General features: G+C 41.6%; 1 protein-coding gene across 4 annotated transcripts in view; it reads right to left on the bottom strand.

The window, feature by feature from the left end:
* SMAP1 (small ArfGAP 1) overlaps positions 1–20560 on the bottom strand; it is a 71559-nt gene that overhangs the window by 11676 nt on the left and 39323 nt on the right. For 2 of the 4 annotated variants that reach the window (XM_056856524.1, XM_056856525.1), the window contains exons 5-8: positions 20470–20547; positions 19836–19916; positions 14001–14085; positions 827–957 (exon numbers count right to left, since the gene is read on the bottom strand). In XM_056856524.1, the coding sequence (XP_056712502.1) occupies positions 827–957; positions 14001–14085; positions 19836–19916; positions 20470–20547 (375 nt within the window). The remainder of the gene's footprint in view (positions 1–826; positions 958–14000; positions 14086–19835; positions 19917–20469; positions 20548–20560) is intronic. The other 2 variants (XM_056856526.1, XM_056856527.1) reach the window with 1 other exon arrangement.

The following is a 20560-nucleotide window of genomic DNA, read 5'->3' as shown; positions in this document are numbered from 1 at the left end:
ACATCCCAATCCTATACATCAGTGGTTCCCAAACCTTTCAGGCCACCACCCCCTTGGATCCACAGACTCAACCCCAACACCCCCTACCCTATCCAACAACACAGTTGAAGGGGCCCACCTCTAGTGCCCCCCTGCTGCCCCCTTGTCTCTTAGTGCCCCCCTAGGTAATCCCACTGCCCCCCAGGGGGAGGTACTGCCCACTTTGGGAATCACTGCTATACATGATTACTTCTCAGATCTGCTCCCAACTTCCCCCTATTGAGGATCTACACTGATTCTCTCAAGTAATTAGGCATTTTCTTTGAACACTGCAGTATCTGCAAACACAAAGGATTTCCTTTAGCCTTAATTTATTTTTACTCATTATTACGTAGGAACAGGGCTATTAATTGCAGATGGTTAGGACTAGTTTGTGTTATTGGGAAACTGCTGTTACCATTATGGGTAAAGCTGAACTGCCTCCACTAAAAATTGTGCAGTGATGCAAGATGATGAGAAAGTACTGTTAAAATGCAACTCATTTCTCGATGTTGCAAATATCTAGTGATGATCAAGTATTAACATTTCATAAACTATTAGCATTTTATTCTTCAAGCATGAGTAGAGTAAGATTTCTATGGTACTTAAATGAAGTACTGTCAAAAGAAAGGAGAAAGACAAATTCCTGCCTAAATATTTTCAATATAAGCATCAGCCTGAATAGTCATGAGTAGCCTGATATCACTAGAGCTTGTAAATTAAGCAGGGTCAGCCATGGTTAGTACTTGGATGGGAGACCACCAAGGAAGACTGATGTTGCTTTTAAGTAGTATTTTTTTCTGCTTACCTGGGAAGGAGGTACAGAAGAGGCCGGCAAGGGATTAGAGATCATTGGGCCAAATATGTCCAGGTCATCATTCAGAGCTGCAACAGGAATGGTGATGCTTCCATTTGCAACAGCAGGATCAGCAGGGCCATCTTAAATGACAGTGTTTTAGAATGAAAAGTGTTACACCACATTTTAATAATTGCAAAGTATATACACAGCAAGCCAATTACACTGCCAATGCTTAAAGGCATTCTGGATTGGCAGAACTTGCCAAGTGTTCAAAACACTTGGTATCCTGGCTCCTCTAGTGTTCTGCCAGCTTCCTGTCATTTAAAAGCTACAACATGCTAATGTAATTAGCAAGATTTGAACATATTAAAACACAGCTTAAGGCCAGACATAAATGGAATCTAAGCTGGTTTCGCACAATTACACAGTTCTACAGGACTTCCACAGCTCTGTCAAACAGTTACCATCATTAATAGTTTTATGAATAGAAATCTTACCAATATGCAAGCATTGTAATAATTAGATACTTATGATTATATCACTAGTAGATACACAGGTCATATTGTTCTCAAAAGAGACAAGATTGATAATTAACCTATAAGAGGCCCAGCAGTTCGTCAGCATATTAGCAACATCTTCTTTCAAAACATCAGACTAGCAATTTATGAAACATCCCAAAACTAGTTTCTTTTTTTTAACTATCAAGCTCTTAATATCCATAGTTTCTTACTTAATACTGGAATATACTCCATTGCAACTTACTACTTCAGTTGTGAAATAAAAGCAACAGAGAAATATCTTTCACTGTCCTGTTGATTTTAATGTCTGTGATGGATTTTACTTCTGCATTTTTTAATCTATTGTTTACTCAAGTTCAGTAAATCAAATTGTGGCACAATATTGCAAAGTGATCATCCACTCATCCCCCATCCCCCAAAAAACCATACAGATTATGGTTAACAGTACTTCACCCAGGATGGAAGGCTGAGTTACACCACATCTCTTCTTTCTGTTTCATACAGATCAGTAACTTCTGTGAACACTTCAATCCCACGTGTCTGAGAAATTCTGCCAGAAGCACACTTAACACCGTTTTACAGCACGTTCAGTGTCCAGATATATTATCATATACTTCCAACAGTCTTGTAAGTTGTGTGTGTGTGTGTGTGTGTGTGTGTGTGTGTAAAGTGCCGTCAAGTCGCAGCCGACTTATGGCGACCCCTTTTGGGGATTTTCACGGCAAGAGACTAACAGAGGTGGTTTGCCAATGCCTTCCTCTGCACAGCAACCCTGGTATTCCTCGGTGGTCTCCCATTCAAATACTAACCAGGGCTGACCCTGCTTAGATTCTGAGATCTGACGAGATCAGACTAGGACAGTATTATCCCCAATTACAGATGGGGGACAGAAAGAAAATGGCTTGCCTGAGGCCACTTGGTAAATGTGCGGCAACGACAAGATTTGAACCAGCGACCCTCAGATCATACTCTCACACACTGCGTGCTATGTGTCAGTATGTTTATTCAGTTAATTAATCTATACCCTGCACTCTCTCCCCACAGAGGACTCAGAGCAGCTTACAACAAATAATACAAATAAAGACAATACAAATAAAGACCATAAGTATAAACAATAAAAACTAATTCAAACATCAACTTAACAAGCCAATCTGAAGGACTGAAACAACTGGCCAGCTCCCTGGTTCGTCATGCTAACCTGAGGCTGCCTGAAACAAAGCAGCCTAGCATGCCCTACGGAATGCTGGCAGCTCCTGTAGGGCATGAATGCCCCCAGGGAGCTGGTTCCAGAGAGAGGGGGCAGCCACAGAAAAGGCCCTTGCCCTGGTGGTTGACAGGTGGGCACTTTGTGGGCCAGGCACCTGTAGAAGGCCCCACGATGATGAACTAAGGAGGCGGGGGGGGTCATACTGGAAGAGGTAGTCATGCAGTCCCAGACCATTTAGGGATTTATAGGTCAAACACCAGGACTTTGAATTGGCACTGGAAGCTGATCAGAAGCCAGTGCAGGTGCCTAAGTACTGGTGTTATATGTGCAACTATAACACCAGTCAGCCAACTAGGGGCCACATTCTGAACTGCCTGAAGCTTCCAAAGCGTCTTCAAAGGCAGCCCTCTGTAGAGTGTGTTACAGTAGTCTAATCCGGAGGTGACCATCACATGGATCACAGTGGCAAGGTTGGAGTGGGACAGATGGCGGGCTTGGCACAGGTGGTAAAAGACTCTCTTCGGCACCATGGACACATGCTTGTCCAAGGTAAAGCAAGACTCAAGCTACACCCCTAACCTCCTAATAAAGCCCACTGCAGAGAGCTGCAGAGAGCTGGACTCCATCAAGTGCAGGTAAAGCTGGCCACCCCTGACCCCAGACCTACTCAACCAAGTGATTTCAGTTTTTGAAAGATTTAACTTCAGCCAGCTCTCACCTAACCAATCCACTATGGTGTCCCAGCACAAGGCCAGAGCCAAGATCCCGGCAACTGGCTGCTTTTTAAGAAGGATGAAGAGCTAGGTGTCATCCGCATATTGGTGGCACCCAACTCCAAACCCCCTGACAATCTCTGGCAGAGGGAGCCTATAAATATTAAACAACACTGGGAAGAAGATCGACCCTTGGGGGTCCCCACAGGTTAGGGCCCAGGGAGCCAATCTCTTTCCACTTCTGGAGGAATGAGGAAAACCACCTCAGTGCAGCGCCCCTCACTTTCAGTGAGGCTAGGCAGTTGACCAGGACCAGATGGTCAACTGACTTAAATATCTGCTAGTTATTACAGCCCCCAAATAAATAATTAGACATGGTTTCTCTTCAGCACACAAAAAAGATGTTAGGGGGGAATTCATGGGTGCATTAAAAAAAATAAATCCCAGCATGTGCATGCATGCCAAACACAGAGTTCAGGCTAAGTTCTTGTACAAATAGAAAATATTTAAATCTTGAGAAGCAAAAGGATTGAGAACTGCAACAGAAAACCCAATTTGCTTTTGCGATTTTTTTAAATGAACACTTAGTTGATTTGTCAGCTACTTCTTCCACAGAAGCATGATGAATGCTTCAACAGTTTGTATTTCTGGCAACAGATAAAGACCCTTCATAAACAGCTTGCTAGTGCTTTATCAAGCAGATCCAAAGCTCTTCTGCACTGTCTGTTTTCTCAGCTTGCTCAAACTATCAGCAGACACACTGAGCACATGCAAATTACTGAAGCATATGATCGTTGCAACCTTGACTGTAGCAGCAATACACCAGGGGTCACGTCGAAATGAGAAATGACTCCTGATTCAAGATCATGGACCTCACTGGTTTGAAGCCAGCAAGCTGTCAGTGGAAGGCACTGAAGGATGCAGATCTTTTACCCTTACTCCCCTCCCCACAGCTTTCCTTGCCAACACCGAGAAAGTTGATTTCTGCTGGGGAAAGGTTAACAAGGGAAAGATCCATGATCCATGTACCCATGGATTGCTGGATACAACCCACTGTCTGCATCCTGAATCTAGATTATCAAATTTGAAAACTAAACTCCTAAAATCTAGGAATACGTGTGTTCCTGTGGAAGAAAACTGTGAAAACCTTCCCATAAAGTCTGGTAGAGACTTGGTTTTGTACTACTTGGATCAATGTGTCTTAAGATAACCACTCGCTGTTTGCAGACTTCTTGACTACATACCAATTTCAAAAAGAAAGATTACCATCTGTTAAATCTCCTTTCGGGGTCTGACAAGGCGACTACAGAAACAGTGGCAAAGTTCATCTCATGGGCACTAAAACACCATAACCAAGTCCTGAAACTATCCTGACTGATTGGGTTCAGAGGACTAATCTAACTCTGACAGTAGGGTTAGGTAACTTTTAAAATGTACTAGTTCCAGTCTTTTATTATGTAAACTTTTTATTCTGAATTGTGTTTATTTTCATATTGTATGTTACTGAATGTTTGTGTTAGGCCCAGCCTGAGTAAGTCCAACAAGCTGTTGTGCTTGATGGATTATTTTATTGAGAATAAACTGAGCATTTCAAAAAGGTACTTTGAACAACTTGGTTCTCTGGAACATGTATGTGTGTGTAAAGTACCTTCAAGTTGCAGCTGACTTATGGTGACCCCTTTTTTTGGGGGGGGGGTTTCATGGCAAGAAGCTAACAGAGGTGGTTTGCCAGTGCTTTCCTCTGCACAGCAACCCTGGTATTCCTTCGTGGTCTCCCATCCAAATACTAACCAGGGCTGACCCTGCTTAGCTTTTGAGATCTGACGAGATCAGGCTAGCCTGGGACATCCAGGTCAGGGCCTCTCTGGAACATTCTTGTCACCAAATGAGGAAGTCCGACATCAGTCTATTATAGAGGCTAATACCAGTGGTGTGGTGGGATAAGATGTTGTGGTGATATTCTTCTTGATGGTAGCAACATTTATTCCTGTTCACCCAGATATCCAAGCACTTCCAACCCCCGCCCCCCAGAGCCACTGCTTTGCAAAGGCAGATATAATGGCTGAATCAGGATCAACAGTGTCGCTAACAGAGAACTGAGGGCAAACTCCTGCATTTCTAGGAGTAATGGGTGAAACAGCCGAGGAATACACTCTCCTACACCTTCCCACTTGAGAAAGCAGAATCCCAAATATATTTCAACTTGATGATGCATGGAATTTCTGCAATTTTTAGTCTCTCTGGAAAAAAAATCCTATATTAGTGAAGCAGGAAGTCAGCAGTTCTCTTGACCTCTCTTTCACATTTTCCCTTTGCATGGGAAGATCATCAAATTGCTTTCATCCTTCTTTCACTCAAGAAAGATACTTGTGAAAAATTATAGTTTAACTTGGATTGAGAATGGAAGAATGTGTGAAATGGTGAAGGAAATGCAAAAGGATGAGACAGTTTAACACTGTCATTTGCCACACTATCAAAATAGACATCTGCTTTTTCTAGGATTTTACAGTCGAAACAGCCGGGAGCTCTATACAGAACAGTAGATGGCTGACAGTAAAACTTTGAGGTGAAATAGTGGTTTTGTTTTGAAGTTTCCCTTTACTTATATTGCTAACCATGAGGAATTCTTAATATGTTGTAATCCTGTATGATCCACAACAGTTCATATGTTGACATAAAAATGTGTTGGTATCTTTGAACAATTAAAATCAAAGCATATGGGGCAAAGTTGTCAGGCTTTTGGACTGGGAGGTAGAGCTGTTGCAATATGGATGTGTTAAAGTCATTTCGGTCTTATTTGTAGCTCCAGGGAATTCTAAAAACAAAATTAAGTATATGGAATGACATGTTCTGAGAATTCTGACTTTTATTTTGAACTCTCAATTCTAGTTTTAACATATGTAAATAATATTTCTAGTTTTCAGTAGCTAGAAAATAGAGATATTCAAAGAAAGAGAACCAGAGAGCCCATTTTGAATTTGTACATGATCATTATTTGATTCAACTGAAGTATTTTTACATGTACAGAATAAAGACTTTATGAGATACTTTCACTATGAATAATAATAAGTCCTTCAGTGGCAAATGAGCAGTACATTCCGAGAGCCACAGGGGTATTTGTTCATGCTTTTGCTAACTTCATTCCTCTCTTGTTATGATAGTAAATGCAGAAGCACTACTGCAACAATACACTGGGGATTCTACACTAAAGACAGGCAATCAAAGTTGTGGTTCCCATAGCAACTGTAACTGTGCCACAATTTATATACTTATTAACCCGCAAAGATTAACACCTCACTATGTCCCAGAATTCAGATATGCACAGAAAACACAAGCACATCATAGCTATATAAACCACATCTATTTTGTTATTTCAAGCGTAAACCCTATAATAACTGAGATTCTTCATTATCCAGTACTCTCTCCCCACCCTTTCCTTTGCAGAGAATAACCTTCAGGGCTTTCATAGGTTGCACCTATAAGACTTGGCTTCTCAGTGCAAGAACAATTGACCACAGGCCATCCTAGGCCAATCCCTTATTTTTAATATGGAACAGAATATTAATATGTTCCCCTAAAAACTGTGTTGATAGCTTTGTGACCCACTAAATGGAAAGAGATTTCTTCTTTGTCAATATGGTCTACACTTTGGAGTTGATAGAGGTAAAGAACAGCAGGGCATTCAGGCAATTCTTCACAATATAATGGAATATCTTGCTTGTCCTACTCCCACCAAGGAAAAACCTCTGGGAGGAAGAGTACCACATAAGTGGCTTCCAAGTATCTCTGGCCATCATGAGTTCCTTTCTGTTCATCTTAAGATAAAGGATTGCTTTTCTGTCAGTTGGGGGGAGGGGAATTAGACACAACCTGGGTATTGGCTTACAATACAGCAAACATTTAAAAAAACTGAATTAAGTTTTCAACTTGGTGTTCCCCCACCCCATTTTATATGTATCTAAATGTTTGATATGCAGGAAGAAAGACACAATGCTGCAATCTTACAGCTTAAACTATCTTTATCACAAATTTTATATTTTAATTAGTAAAAATGAAGTTACTCGTACAAGTTCAAGAACGGCTTGTAGAACTGGAAGCAAAGCCAGCCAAGTGGGTCTCAATGTTGACAAAAGTCACAGTAAGTTCACTGCGACATTAAAGGTCACACTGAAATGACTTAGTAGCCAGCGTCAGACATGGTGAGTTATGGATACATAAAGGACAGAGAATATAATGATTTGTTGCCCTCATGCCCTAATTTTGACCAGCCAGAGGCACCTTGTGGGCTGCTGCTGGAAACCAAATGCTGGATTCAGTGGCATTTGGTCTGGGCTAGCACGGCGCTTCCACATCTACTTGAATTCCTTCCTTGATGCTTTCAAGGAAAGCCAGCAAAGGAGGACCACATGTACAGAAGACAACATATAAAGGAAAGCTCCCTCACATTTCTGTGGAAAATCATATCAATTAAAAAAAAATGATTAGATCAAAGTAACGGTTTGCTAAAGCTTATTTTTGGGGTAGAAAAACAGGTTCCTTACTTGTAAATGATGTTAACTCAGACGGTGGAACTAGATGCTACAGAAGGCAAAGTCCTCCCACTTCTCTGATTCTTGCCCCCAGAAACAGCAGGCATAGAGCACCATGTGATGTTCATCCACCTGTACCTATCCCACATCACATAGTTAGCAGCAGGTGGTAGGAACATGCACACTGTGACCACATGTTCTGGTGGGGAAGAAAACAAAGGAGCAGCATCTCCATGTTTCTTGTACCATGGACATACGACTTTAAAAGTAGAATGCTTTCTCCCCCACATCAGAAGTTTTTGCCATCATGTTTTCAAAGTTATTACTTCTGTTAACAACATGTCTTTAAAATCAATGCTGGATTTCCAGAACTGTAAGACAGCCTAGTAGCTGCTCCACAGAACCTCAAGGAACATATAGAAGCAGCTTACTCTGAAAGCTGCTAAAAAAGGTATTCTTTCTTAAGCAGAATTAATGATACTAGGCACAACAGAGCTTCACTAAAATGCACCAGTTAGCCTATTTGTTTGATTAGCAGTCATATTCTAATACCTACTGAACTGCCTTCTGCCAACTCTGTATTTGAAGGTTTAAAAGGTTATATTATCCAACTTGTTTTCAACAAGTATCTTGCTTAGCTTCCATCATCCTTAACATAAATTTGAGGAGAAAGAGCATAGCAATTTACTTATGCCCCCACGGAATGGTTGGGATTATCCATTTTTAATGCTAATACACGGTGATGGTTACTTTAACGTGTGCAATCATCCATATTCATCTATGTTTTCTGTATGCCACATGTATCTGGTAAATGACGCATCAAATGGAAAATGAGTTTTGCGCCTTCCTGCAAATTCAACCCTTCAACATGATGGAACAGTAACGTTTTAATGTTATGTAGTATTGCAAGACTTCCCACAAAATGAAGAGTGCTACTTTTTCAAAGTGTCACTTTAAGAGAAAATGTATACTTACAAATTGGAAAACCCAAACCAGGGATTCCTTGTGACTCAGAGCTATAATATGACTGACTTCTATACGCTCATTGTGATGAAAGCAGTTACAATTATTTATCTGTAAGAGCACAGAACAAGGATGCTAAACTGGGAAAGCACCAATACAGTACACGTGCGCGCACACAAACACACACACAGAAGGGTAAATGACAGGGCCCACAAGTGACTGCAAAGACTCTCTGACAAAGCCCTTCAGTCAGGAATATACTTGCAAGAATATGAAGTTATAGAAATATTGAGAGCAAGATTATGTTTTTAAAAAGATCATCAGTACTTTAAGGAGAAGTGCCTTGCTTGTCACTCATATCTGCAGTGTACACAAATGTGATAAAACAAGCTTCTATGGAACTCCTGAACCAGAGCCACTGGTATCTCTCTGCTACATTTATTCGTTGATGCAACTCAAGCCAAATTATATCATAACAGCCTGAGTGCCTTCAGCCTTTCAGTGTAGACACACACACACACCTTAATCCTGAACCTTTATCAGCATATGCTCTCACAACATATACTAAAACACAACTTCTCCAGCTATATGCTAATTGAATTATTTATGCTTTGGTCAATTTTTTTCATTGTACATTATAACTGACACTCCCATACAGTTGACAGTCCTGTTCTCACCCCACCCCGGATATCTAGATAGTCTATTCCAGCGGTTCCCAAACTTTTTGAGTCATGGAGCACTTTTCAGGAGAGAAATTCATCATGAAGCACTAATTTTCACCTAGCACCTACAGACTAAACTGAATGACAGCAGTATTTTTCTTTCCAATCTCCGTGGAACACAGTTTGGGAACCACTGGTCTATTCCTTTCCAATACATACCCCTTGGTCATATTTTTTAATGAGCCATACATAACAAACTTTCAATAAGGAAAAGAACTGCAAGATGCAGGGATACTGGTGTGGATCCTAAGAACCGTGAACAGGGTTGGCTGCCTCCCTCTTCCCAGTGGAGTCTTATGGGTTTCCTAAAAAGCTACCCTTGCACATCAGGGACTATTCAGTGATGATGTGGCTTGAGGGGCCTGCAGCAAAAGGAAGGGCGTCACTTCTCTCCCTTATGCACGCTGTTGCTCAATTCAAGAAAGAACTCACACAAGAGTGGGAGGAAAGTTTCCCGCTTCAGCTGCAGCTCCCCCCATAGTATTCCCAGGGGGCTCCTGAGCTTGGAGGGAGCAACAAGGGGTGGTGGTAAAGATCCCTGCAGTAATCATCACACCATTCATGGCTCTTAAGCATTCCAGCCATTGTAATAAGCCTGCCTGCTTGCTCTTAAGAAACCACACATACATAGATGTCATAGGCGTAAACATAAAGATACAACAATTTAAGCTGTAACATATTTTGGTTCTCATTAACATGCCAGGCATGCTAGGGCTGAGGAATATGCAGGCTATTCCCTTACCAAAAATAGGCTATACGTTGGCACTAAAAATGATTATAACCTCATTAAGAGCAAAGGGAACATTTTATATTCAATAGAAAATAACCCTTGTATTTAAGTATGTTGGTGTAAGAGCTTGTAAATAAGTTCGTTATTTAAAAGATGAAAGCTAAGTTGTGAGAAATAGGTGACACTTTTACATTCGGGGGAAATGTGCCTCTAAGATCACATCCACTGTTGGCATGACCATCCATAAGCACAGTTCACAAATTAAATTCACTCTTTGGTTCTTGTAGGTTATCCGGGCTGTGTAACCGTGGTCTTGGAATTTTCTTTCCTGACGTTTCGCCAGCAACTGTGGCAGGCATCTTCAGAGTAGTAACACTGAAGGACAGTGTCTCTCAGTGTCAAGGGTGTAGAAAGAGTAATATATAGTCAGAAAGGGGTTGGGTTTGAGCTGAGTATTGTCCTGCAAAAGTATTGTCCTGTAAGTATCAAGATAATGTGCTAATGAGGGTATGGTATGTTAATATGGAACCATTGTATCCTGAAGTGATCTGTTAATGTGTGTAATCCAAAACTAATCTGTATGGCTATTGTTGAATGTTGTCTTTGTCTGGAGGTTTTTCAGGGCAGGAAGCCAAGCCTTATTCATTCTTAAACTCTCCTCTTTTCTGTTAAAGTTGTGCTGATGTTTGTGAATTTCAATGGCTTCTCTGTGCAATCTGACAAAATAGTTGGTAGAATTGTCCAGTCTTTCAGTGTCTTGGAATAAGACCCTGTGTCCTGTTTGTGTCAGTCCATGTTCAGCCACTGCTGATTTCTCAGGTTGGCCAAGTCTGCAGTATCTTTCATGTTCTTTTATCCTTGTTTGTATGCTGCGTTTTGTGGTCCCGATGTAAACTTCTCCACAGCTGCAAGGTATACGATATACTCCTGCAGAGGTGAGGGGGTCTCTTTTGTCTTTTGCTGATCGTAGCATTTGTTGTATTTTCTTGGTGGGTTTAAACACTGTTTGTAGGTTATGTTTTTTCAAAAGTTTCTCCATCCTATCAGTGACTCCTTTAATAAATGGCAAGAATACCTTTCCTATGGGAGACTGTTTTTCTTGAGTTTTCTGATTTTTGTTTGGTTCAATGGCCCTTCTGATTTCATTCTTGGAGTAGCCGTTTGCTAGCAGTGCGTGATTTAGATGGTTAGTTTCTTCCTTGAGAAACTGTGGTTCACAGATCCGTCTTGCACGGTCCATTAATGTTTTGATTATTCCTCTTTTCTGTCGGGGGTGGTGGTTGGAGTTTTTGTGTAAGTAGCGATCTGTGTGAGTTGGTTTCCGGTAGACCTTGTGACCTAACTGAAGGTTTGATTTACGGATGACAAGGGTATCAAGAAATGGGAGTTTACCCTCAATTTCCTTTTCCATGGTAAACTGAATGTTTGGATGGATATTATTAAGATGGTTTAGAAAGTCCATTAATTTTTCTTCACCATGGCTCCAAATGGTAAATGTATCATCTACGAACCTGAACCAGACTGTAGGTTTGTAAGGTGCTGATTCTAATGCTGTCTTTTCAAAATATTCCATGTAAAAGTTTGCTATTACTGGACTGAGTGGACTTCCCATAGCTACTCCATCAATCTGTTCATAAAATTCTTGATCCCATAGGAAATAACTTGAAATTCACAAACATCAGCACAACTTTAACAGAAAAGAGGAGAGTTTAAGAATGAATAAGGCTTGGCTTCCTGCCCTGAAAAACCTCCAGACAAAGACAACATTCAACAATAGCCATACAGATTAGTTTTGGATTACACACATTAACAGATCACTTCAGGATACAATGGTTCCATATTAACATACCATACCCTCATTAGCACATTATCTTGATACTTACAGGACAATACTTTTGCAGGACAATACTCAGCTCAAACCCAACCCCTTTCTGACTATATATTACTCTTTCTACACCCTTGACACTGAGAGACACTGTCCTTCAGTGTTACTACTCTGAAGATGCCTGCCACAGTTGCTGGCGAAACGTCAGGAAAGAAAATTCCAAGACCACGGTTACACAGCCCGGATAACCTACAAGAACCAATGAACTCTGACCGTGAAAGCCTTCGACAATAAATTCACTCTGTCACTAGGAAATGGCTAGGACAACTCCTGCAAGCCAAAAAAGCGTGTGAGAAGCAAACCAAAGTTTTCAAGGGAGAAAGATGGCAGCCATTCACCTCACCATAAATATGTAAGTATCTGTTCAATTTGATTGTTTTTTTGAAGCAACAATTAGATACTGGATACAGATTTGTCTATATTAAAATATGGGTAAGTCATTCTTGATTTCAGTGCTCTTCATTACTCAATATTGGAGGATCAGTACCCTTAATACTTTGGTCTGCTTGGTCTAATTCCCTTGATCTGACATCTTACATTCATAGTACCACATTATGTAATACTACCATATCCATCATACTGCATAATAACATAACTTTGTCTCTTGAAGGTTTTGTGAGAGCCGTTTAGATATACACATGGGGACCCACAAGTAACTTATGGAAGCAGCCATTCCATTCCCCATCTTGGTTTCCTCCTCCATCCCCCCACACCAACCATCACCTTCTCCCTTTCCCCCCTTCTCCCTTCCTCACACCGTGTATTGAAGAAAATACTTCAATTCATTTAAAAAGCCATCCTTTTAAACAGATCTTCTGCCTGAAATGTTGAAAAGCTACTACCGAAGTTATGCATAACTTAACTCACTGACATCTGGTGGTTGGCACTCCCTCCTGAGGTAGCCATTTTGTGGCTGGTTCCCACCAGTCTGTGCCAGCATTCCAAATGTGCTCACTGGCTCAAAAAGGCTGGGTACCCCAGTTCTAGAACTAAGGCCAAGGAACCATCTTAGTTAGTTTTGATCAGACTTGGTCTCTGATAGACTGGCTAAGCACACTGGGACTCTGAACAATTTAACGTTAATTTAAAAGTACTCTTAAAATGCCAGTGTAAGGAAACCCCGGACATTTAATAAGACATAATCATCCAGTACAGATGAAGAAGTAGATATAAAGCATCAGTAGATATAAAGCATCAGGCATGCTCAAGGACTCACATCCATTCACCCAGTAAAGTCTCTTTCTCACTCTGTCCCCCCCCCGCACTCTCACTCTGCTCCCCCCTGCACTTTCACTCTCTCCCTCTGCCCCCCCGCCACGATGGGTAGCTGTGTTAGTCTGTCACTAGCAGTAGAAAAGTGTAGGAGTCCAGTAGCACCTTAAAGGCTAACAACATTTCTGGCAGGGGATCTCACTGCATCTCTCAACCTACTCCAAGACTCCTGTTTCCATGTGGTAAAGGGAACTGCTGTTTGAGCAACCAAAGCCCAAAGCTCCCTTGGGTATGCGGAACTGGCTGACCAGGTCCTTAGATCCCCGGGTAGAAGCAGAGGCATTCAACAGAAACTGCATAATGCTCACATTGACATTAGAGAGCTGTCTTCTTTGGAGGAATATAATAAGGCAAGCCGCGCTTTTAAAAAGCATGGTGTCACAATCCACAAATGCTTTGAAGATCACTTTGATAAGCTTTCCCTTCCCCAAGGAGCTCATTACTTACAGTTTAGTAAAGACGGCGCTGACAGGAACAGACCCCCTTCAAGTCTTTTCTAAGTAAATCAGCATGCTACAACACTATTTTAGTGTTTAACTAGTGATACTTGCCAGTATAGGAAATAACGGACCATTAAATTTATTGTAGCATGTATTGCTGAAGTAATTTTATGCAAGTTAATACCAAGATGATTTACTACTCACCAAGTCCTAGAAGGTCAACAGTAGATTCTGGAACTTTCTTGGGACTTGCTTTAAGTTCCAGTTGCTGGTCCTCTTTCTTCTCAGGCTTATTGTAAAAGAAAATAAACATGCAGTTTTAACTAAAGATTTACCATTAACATCCCAGATAATCAAAAACATCCCAGAGCAGTTCCTCAGTGGAACAGGCTTCCTCGGGAGGTGGTGAGCGCTCCTTCCCTGGAGGTTTTTAAGCAGAGGCTAGATGGCCATCTGTCAGCAATGCTGATTCTACAGCCTTAGGCAGATCATGAGAGGGAGGGCATCTTGGCCATCTTCTGGGCACGGAGTAGGGGTCACTGGGTGTGTGGGGGGGAGGTAGTTGTGAAATTCCTGCATTGTGCAAGGGGTTGGACTAGAGGACCCTGGCGGTCCCTTCCAACTCTATGATTCTATGAAAAAATTAAACATCACAAATAAGTGATTCGGTTTTTATTTGAAAGAGTCATCAGACTATCTTAATGTTACCAGTGTATATAGAAGGGAATGGGGAAGGCAGAGAGAGATGACAAAATATGCTGCTTGTACCCGTGCTGGAGCAAGTGTTTAAAACCTATTTAACATTTATATAACACATTTCTAATTGCTGAATGTACTTCAAAGATTACCCTAATTGTTATGTTCAATGTAAATAAGTGCACAGTGATGCACACTGGAACAAAAAAATGACTTTAAATAAATGCTTATGGAATATGAACTTGCAGAGACTAAAAGAGGAAGATCTTGGGGTTGTAGTGGATAGCTCAATGAAATGTCAGCTCAGTGTTTAAAGTAACGAGAATTATAAGAAAAGGGCCTAAAACAAAACGGCCAATGACTTTTTGTTCCAGTGTGCATCCCCTTGCATTTACTTACACTGAACAGAACAATTATGGCAATCTTGGTGAAGCACATTCAACAATTAGAAATATGTTGTATAAATTAAGCACTGGGACAAACAGCACATTTTGCCATCTGTCTCCTGCCTCCCCCATTTTGTTACGCCAGGATCTTTACAGGTTTCTAGGGCCTCAAACCATTCCAGTAATAGAAAAAGGGGCAGCTAACCCCCCCCCTCACATCCAGAGAATAAATGCCAGAAGGCCAAGGGGAACAAGCAGCTTGCTCAAACTCCGAGGAAATAACTGCCCACAATTGTTAAAATGCAAAACAAGGCTTCCAGGTACCCTTTGCAAGAATGCTCATCCTAGAAGCAAATAATCCTGACTAAGATCATTTCAGATTGTAGCTACAAGCAATAGCCAGTGTTTGTGACAACAAAAGCAAGTAGACTTAGAGATTTTAAGACAATTCCTAACACATCAACAGAAAGCACATTATTATTCTCCCTGAGTTAATTATAAGGGCGAAAACTCATCTCCTGAGACCCACCACATCTGTAAGCAAACACCTTTTTGAGTTAATTATAATCACAATCTTAGATTCCAGTTAGCTTTGTCCCAAACAAATATTAACCAAGGAAATAAGTTTCCTCTATCCTGAAACTAACAAATGAAATAATTTATAGACTCCAAAAATGATCACAGGACACACACCCCAACCCATGGGAATTAAAAGGTCCGGATTTCAGCCATACACTTCATATCAGATTTTTCCATCTAATCCACCTCCACCAATAAGGAGACAATACACATTCTTCACAACTGGTAGCTATCAGCTACCTTATCACTTTTTATTTGATTATTTCCTTTACTTGGAAGTTTCGTCCAGTAACTAATGAAGACATTTAAAGCTAAGCACACACACACTAAAGTCCATCACTGCACTGTAGATACTAACCACTGAATATCCTACTCCTATTTTCTTTCAAATCCTGAAGCCTCACCATTAAGAGATTTCCACAGGCTAAGGCTAGAGAATATAGTTCATTCTACGCTATTTGAAGAAGAAGATAGAGAAACATGACAATGCTAAGTCACAAACTGCTTCACAGGTGCGCACGTCCTGACTACTGTCCAAGCAGCTTTAACTTCTTCACAGTTTAGCATGTCCTTTGCAGCCAATACCACAGGTAATATTTAATCCTGTTTGTAAGAAGCGTTCATTGATCCAAGATACTTCATAGTGAAAGAGTTAAATTTAAGACAGTCTTGAAATGCAAAAAAATTATTGCGCTTAACACTTGGATGCTGCAAGGCAGACAGCGCTCAGGTTGTGTCAAATGGACCTGGATGGTCTCTGGAGACACCTTGAATAAATATAGTCTGAACTGTGTATCTCTCTCTCTCTCTCTCTCTCTCTCTCTTTCTGTGTGTGTGTGTGTGTGTGTGTGTGTAAAGTGCCGTCAAGTCGCAGCCAACTTATGGCTACCCCTTTTGGGGTTTTCATGGCAAGAGACTAACAGAGGTGGTTTGCCAGTGCCTTCCTCTGCACCACAACCTTGGTATTCTTTGATGGTCTCCCATCCAAATACTAACCAGGGCTGACCCTGCTTAGCTTCTGAGATCTGACGAGATCAGGATAGCCTGGACCATCCAGGTCATGGCAAACTGTATATAGGGTATCCCTGGGGGGAAATCCTACATTACTTTAAATATGTTGTGCCATCCAAACTAATCATCTCTTAGAATACATCAACTACACTCTGATGTTTTCCCACTGGCCTGATTTTCCATGTTTATTAACCTAAAAAGTCATATTAGTGACTACCTAAGTGGAATACATTTACATCAGTGACAGAATGAAATTTGCTCAATTCAAGGACAAAATTTAGATGCTCGCACCTTTTGATTTCACCTCCAATAAATAATTCAAACGACATACAAGCTACTATGAAAACCATTTTTAAAACTTTAAAAAGCCCCAGTAACACCAGGCTGCTATTCACATTTACATACTGTTCCTCTGCTTAAAGACCGATGGATTCACATTCTAGCTGTATCTGAAGAAGTGAGCTGTGGCTCACGAAAGCTCATACCCTACCAGAAAATATTTTTGTTAGTCTTTAAGGTGCTACTGGACTCTTGCCCTTTTTGACTACTGCAAACAGACTAACACGGCTACCCACTGTGAATTATAATAAAGGAAGAGTATGTTAAAATTATAGTTAACTTAATGTTAGCAATGGGCGTTTTGCTGAAGCAGGGAAAGCAAATATCCAGTCTGCACATATGCCTTCCCTGACTTCAGTTATTTGAGAATGGGAGGGAGGGAGGGGAACGTCTCGGTCTCTCCTGCAATGAAATGAGATGCATCCGCTGTCCCTGCGTTGGGCACTTTTGCATCCCACTTTGAAGGAGAGGCATGACATCCACTCTTCAGGGAAGAGCAGGGAAGGGAAAACAGGGGGAAAGTCAAGCAGGCTGCATCCAGGTAGGAAGGCATTTGCTACAATTTTAATGCAGCTCTTTCATTTTAGCGTAGTCTGTCAACTGAACTTTGCTCTCTCTGCTCCATGAGCATGAGCTCTTCCACTCCGGCTCTCTGTTAACCCCTCTCTCCATTAACATGCTTCAGTTCTCTCCCCCCCCTCCCTAACATGTTCTCTTCACCACTACACACCCACAGCCCATCTCTCAAATCCTCTTTTCTGTTTCCCCCACTCACCGATCTCTTGGACCCATTTCTCAACTATCTCCCCCTTTCTGTCTGTGCCCCACCACACTACAGGCTACTCTGTATCCCCACTTGATATTCCAATTTTCTTTCCCCACCAAACTGGCATCTTTGCTTTCCACAGCATGCTTTTGTCTTCCTGAATCAGGACAGATGTCTAACCTCCTTCCTCTCAGGCTCCTAATTTTCTGCTTTTGCTGTCTCCATTTCTCCCACAGCTTCTACTTTATTTCTATCCCTCCTCACTGAGTTTGGTGGCAACAGAACAAGTGGCAGCTCACACCAGTGAAGATGGCAAGGGTGGACTGGGCCACATGGCTGGCTCATTGCTACAGACTGGGGGGGGGGAGAACCCTGATGCCAACTCCACCATCCAACCCTGAAAGGTGCAGCAATATAGACACAGTGAGGCAAGGCAGGCTATGCCATCAGTCTACTCTTCCTGGTCTCAGAGTGCCACTGCCACTCCCACTTTTGATGGTTCAGGTGGAGCTTTGAATACATGAATACATGAAGCTGCCTTATACTGAATCAGACACTTGGTCCATCAAAGTCAGTATTGTCTACTCAGACTGGCAGCGGCTCTCCAGGGTCTAAGGCAGAGGTCTTTCACATCACCTACTTGTCTAGTCCCTTTAACTGGAGATGCCGGGGATTGAACCTGGGACCTTCTGCATCCCAAGCAGATGCTCTACTGCTGAGATACGGCCCCTGGCTCAGCGGTATAATTTCCTGAAGAAGCCTTGCATGTCCCCATGATGATGTGGGAGAGAACCCAAAGCTAGGGGGATTTGGAATTTCCTGAAGAAGCTGCAACTATGGAAGGGGCTGCAATAGATTTGCAGGGCTGATGCTGCACAGGTACACACTAAAGAACTCATGCGGATCTTTTTCTGCACTTCATGTGGCTTGTCATAGAAACATAGAGTTGGAAGGGACCACCAGGGCCATCAAGTCCCACCCCCTGCACAATGCAGGAAATTCACAACGACCTCCCCCCTCCACACCCCTAGTGACCAGAAGATTGCCAAGATGCCCTCCCTCTCATCAGCTGCCTAAGGTCACAAAATCAGCATTGCTGACAGATGGCCATCTAACCTCTTCTTAAAAACCTCCAGGGAAGGAGAGCTTACCACCTCCCGAGGAAGCCTGTTCCACTGAGGAACAGTGTCCTGCTGTGATGGAAGAGGAAGGATATGTGCTGCAAACAGGACTGAACAATGTAGGTGAGATGAGGACCAGGAAGCAAAACCTGACACAACAGGAAGAGCCCTGCAATGTTGCTGGAGAGATGGTTACGTAAAAAGAGATGTAGGAGCTAATTTTAAATCATTTCAGATAATTCGCCTACCCTCTGGTGGCAAGGCATCAATGGCATGATTTTGTTACGGTCATCTGCATTGGAAAGAGCTCTGATCTTGGGTGTGAATATACAAATCATGAAGTCCACCAATCCTTAAGGCATCTGTATTACTGAGTTTTGTTTTCCGTAAAGAGTCTTTTCACCCAGAGTTCAAACAGAATTCCCCTTTAAAGAGGACTTCTGTTGTCAGGCAATCTTATACACGTGCATTATTTTCTGGACAAAACTCTACTCTGCTTATAAACAGCAGTGGTATAGCAAAAATAAAGGATAAGCTCTATGTCGAAGAATATCACACAGTGTCTTAGACTTCCTTGTATTCCTGGAATCTGAACTACACACATTTCTGTGATCAACCCCATATCAATACACAGGTCATGACAGTGGACAACTTTCATCCCTCCACTAAAACTCCTGGTAGGTCTTTGCACAAGGTCAAAGCCCTAACTGCTTCACAAGGGTTCGTCACACTCTAGCAGATCACTAAAATCACCACGAGGGACAGTTTGCCAAGTAGGAAATGGTTTAAAATTGATGGGAGCTCTCGTATATTGTCATGTTATGCAAGCCCCGATCTCTCATTAAAAGGCACAGCAAATCACTCTCCCTTTCCAGAGATAACCCATGTCAGCTGCTGTTAGCACAAAGACAGCTGGTAGAAGAGATCCGTAGCAATCTGTAAATGAAAGAGTGAACGTTGCTTTTCTTGTGTGGAAGTTATTTCTGATACAGAAAGTCGGGAGCCTCTTTTGAGCCATTAGTATTTCCAGTGACTCATGCTGAGCAATATTTAAGCTTCAAATTACTTTTATTACATACATATTTATAGTGCAAAGAGACATACTATTAAACATCTGTTAAGAAAAGGGAAAAGGTCTTACTTTTTCAACTCCTAAACATTTCAAAGGTTTTTCTGGGTCTCTATCTTTCTTTCTCTCTTCTTTCTTTTTTTCCTTTTCCTTCTGTGGGGAGGATATTTTCATTAGTATCTATTACACAAAATAAAATCTAAGTTTAAAATAAGAATTTCACAGCTGTATTGTCATCCTAAATGATGCTAATATTTCACACTGGCCCTCTTATCTAAACAATGACTGCACCTCTACTTTGAGCCTTTGCATATGTTCTTTGGAATTAGACAGGAAAATGGAACAGCAGCCATATCGCCTGGACTTCTGTATGCCCATTAAATTGTAGTGATCCCCCCCATAAAAGTTCTCTTTAGCACCACGGCAGTACAGCAAAAGAAGGGTTCCAAATTCTGATTTGTGGGGAAGGACACAAGTCATAGTTCATGGTTCAGACATTATGACAGATGTCATTCATTAACTGGCACGAATGAGGAGTAGGGAGTACAAAAGTCTAAGGATTACCCAAACTGGTTGTTTAGTTTTAAAAGCCTGTAACAAGAAATTATGATGCTGGCCTGGAAAAGTTACGCCTCGTTATCATTAAAGCAAAATGCAGAAAGCACCTGTACCCAGACACTGCATACATAGTAGGAACAGGAAATACCTCTATCTTAGCTTTCTCAGAAGCAGCTTGCAGAGAAGGAGAGGATGCCAAAGGCTGAGCAGCTTCAGAGGAAGACATCTGTACAAAACAG

The sequence above is a fragment of the Euleptes europaea genome, chromosome 10 (genome assembly GCF_029931775.1).
Source record: "Euleptes europaea isolate rEulEur1 chromosome 10, rEulEur1.hap1, whole genome shotgun sequence".
Lineage (NCBI taxonomy): Eukaryota > Metazoa > Chordata > Lepidosauria > Squamata > Sphaerodactylidae > Euleptes > Euleptes europaea.
This window is presented reverse-complemented; position numbering and strand designations above follow the sequence as displayed.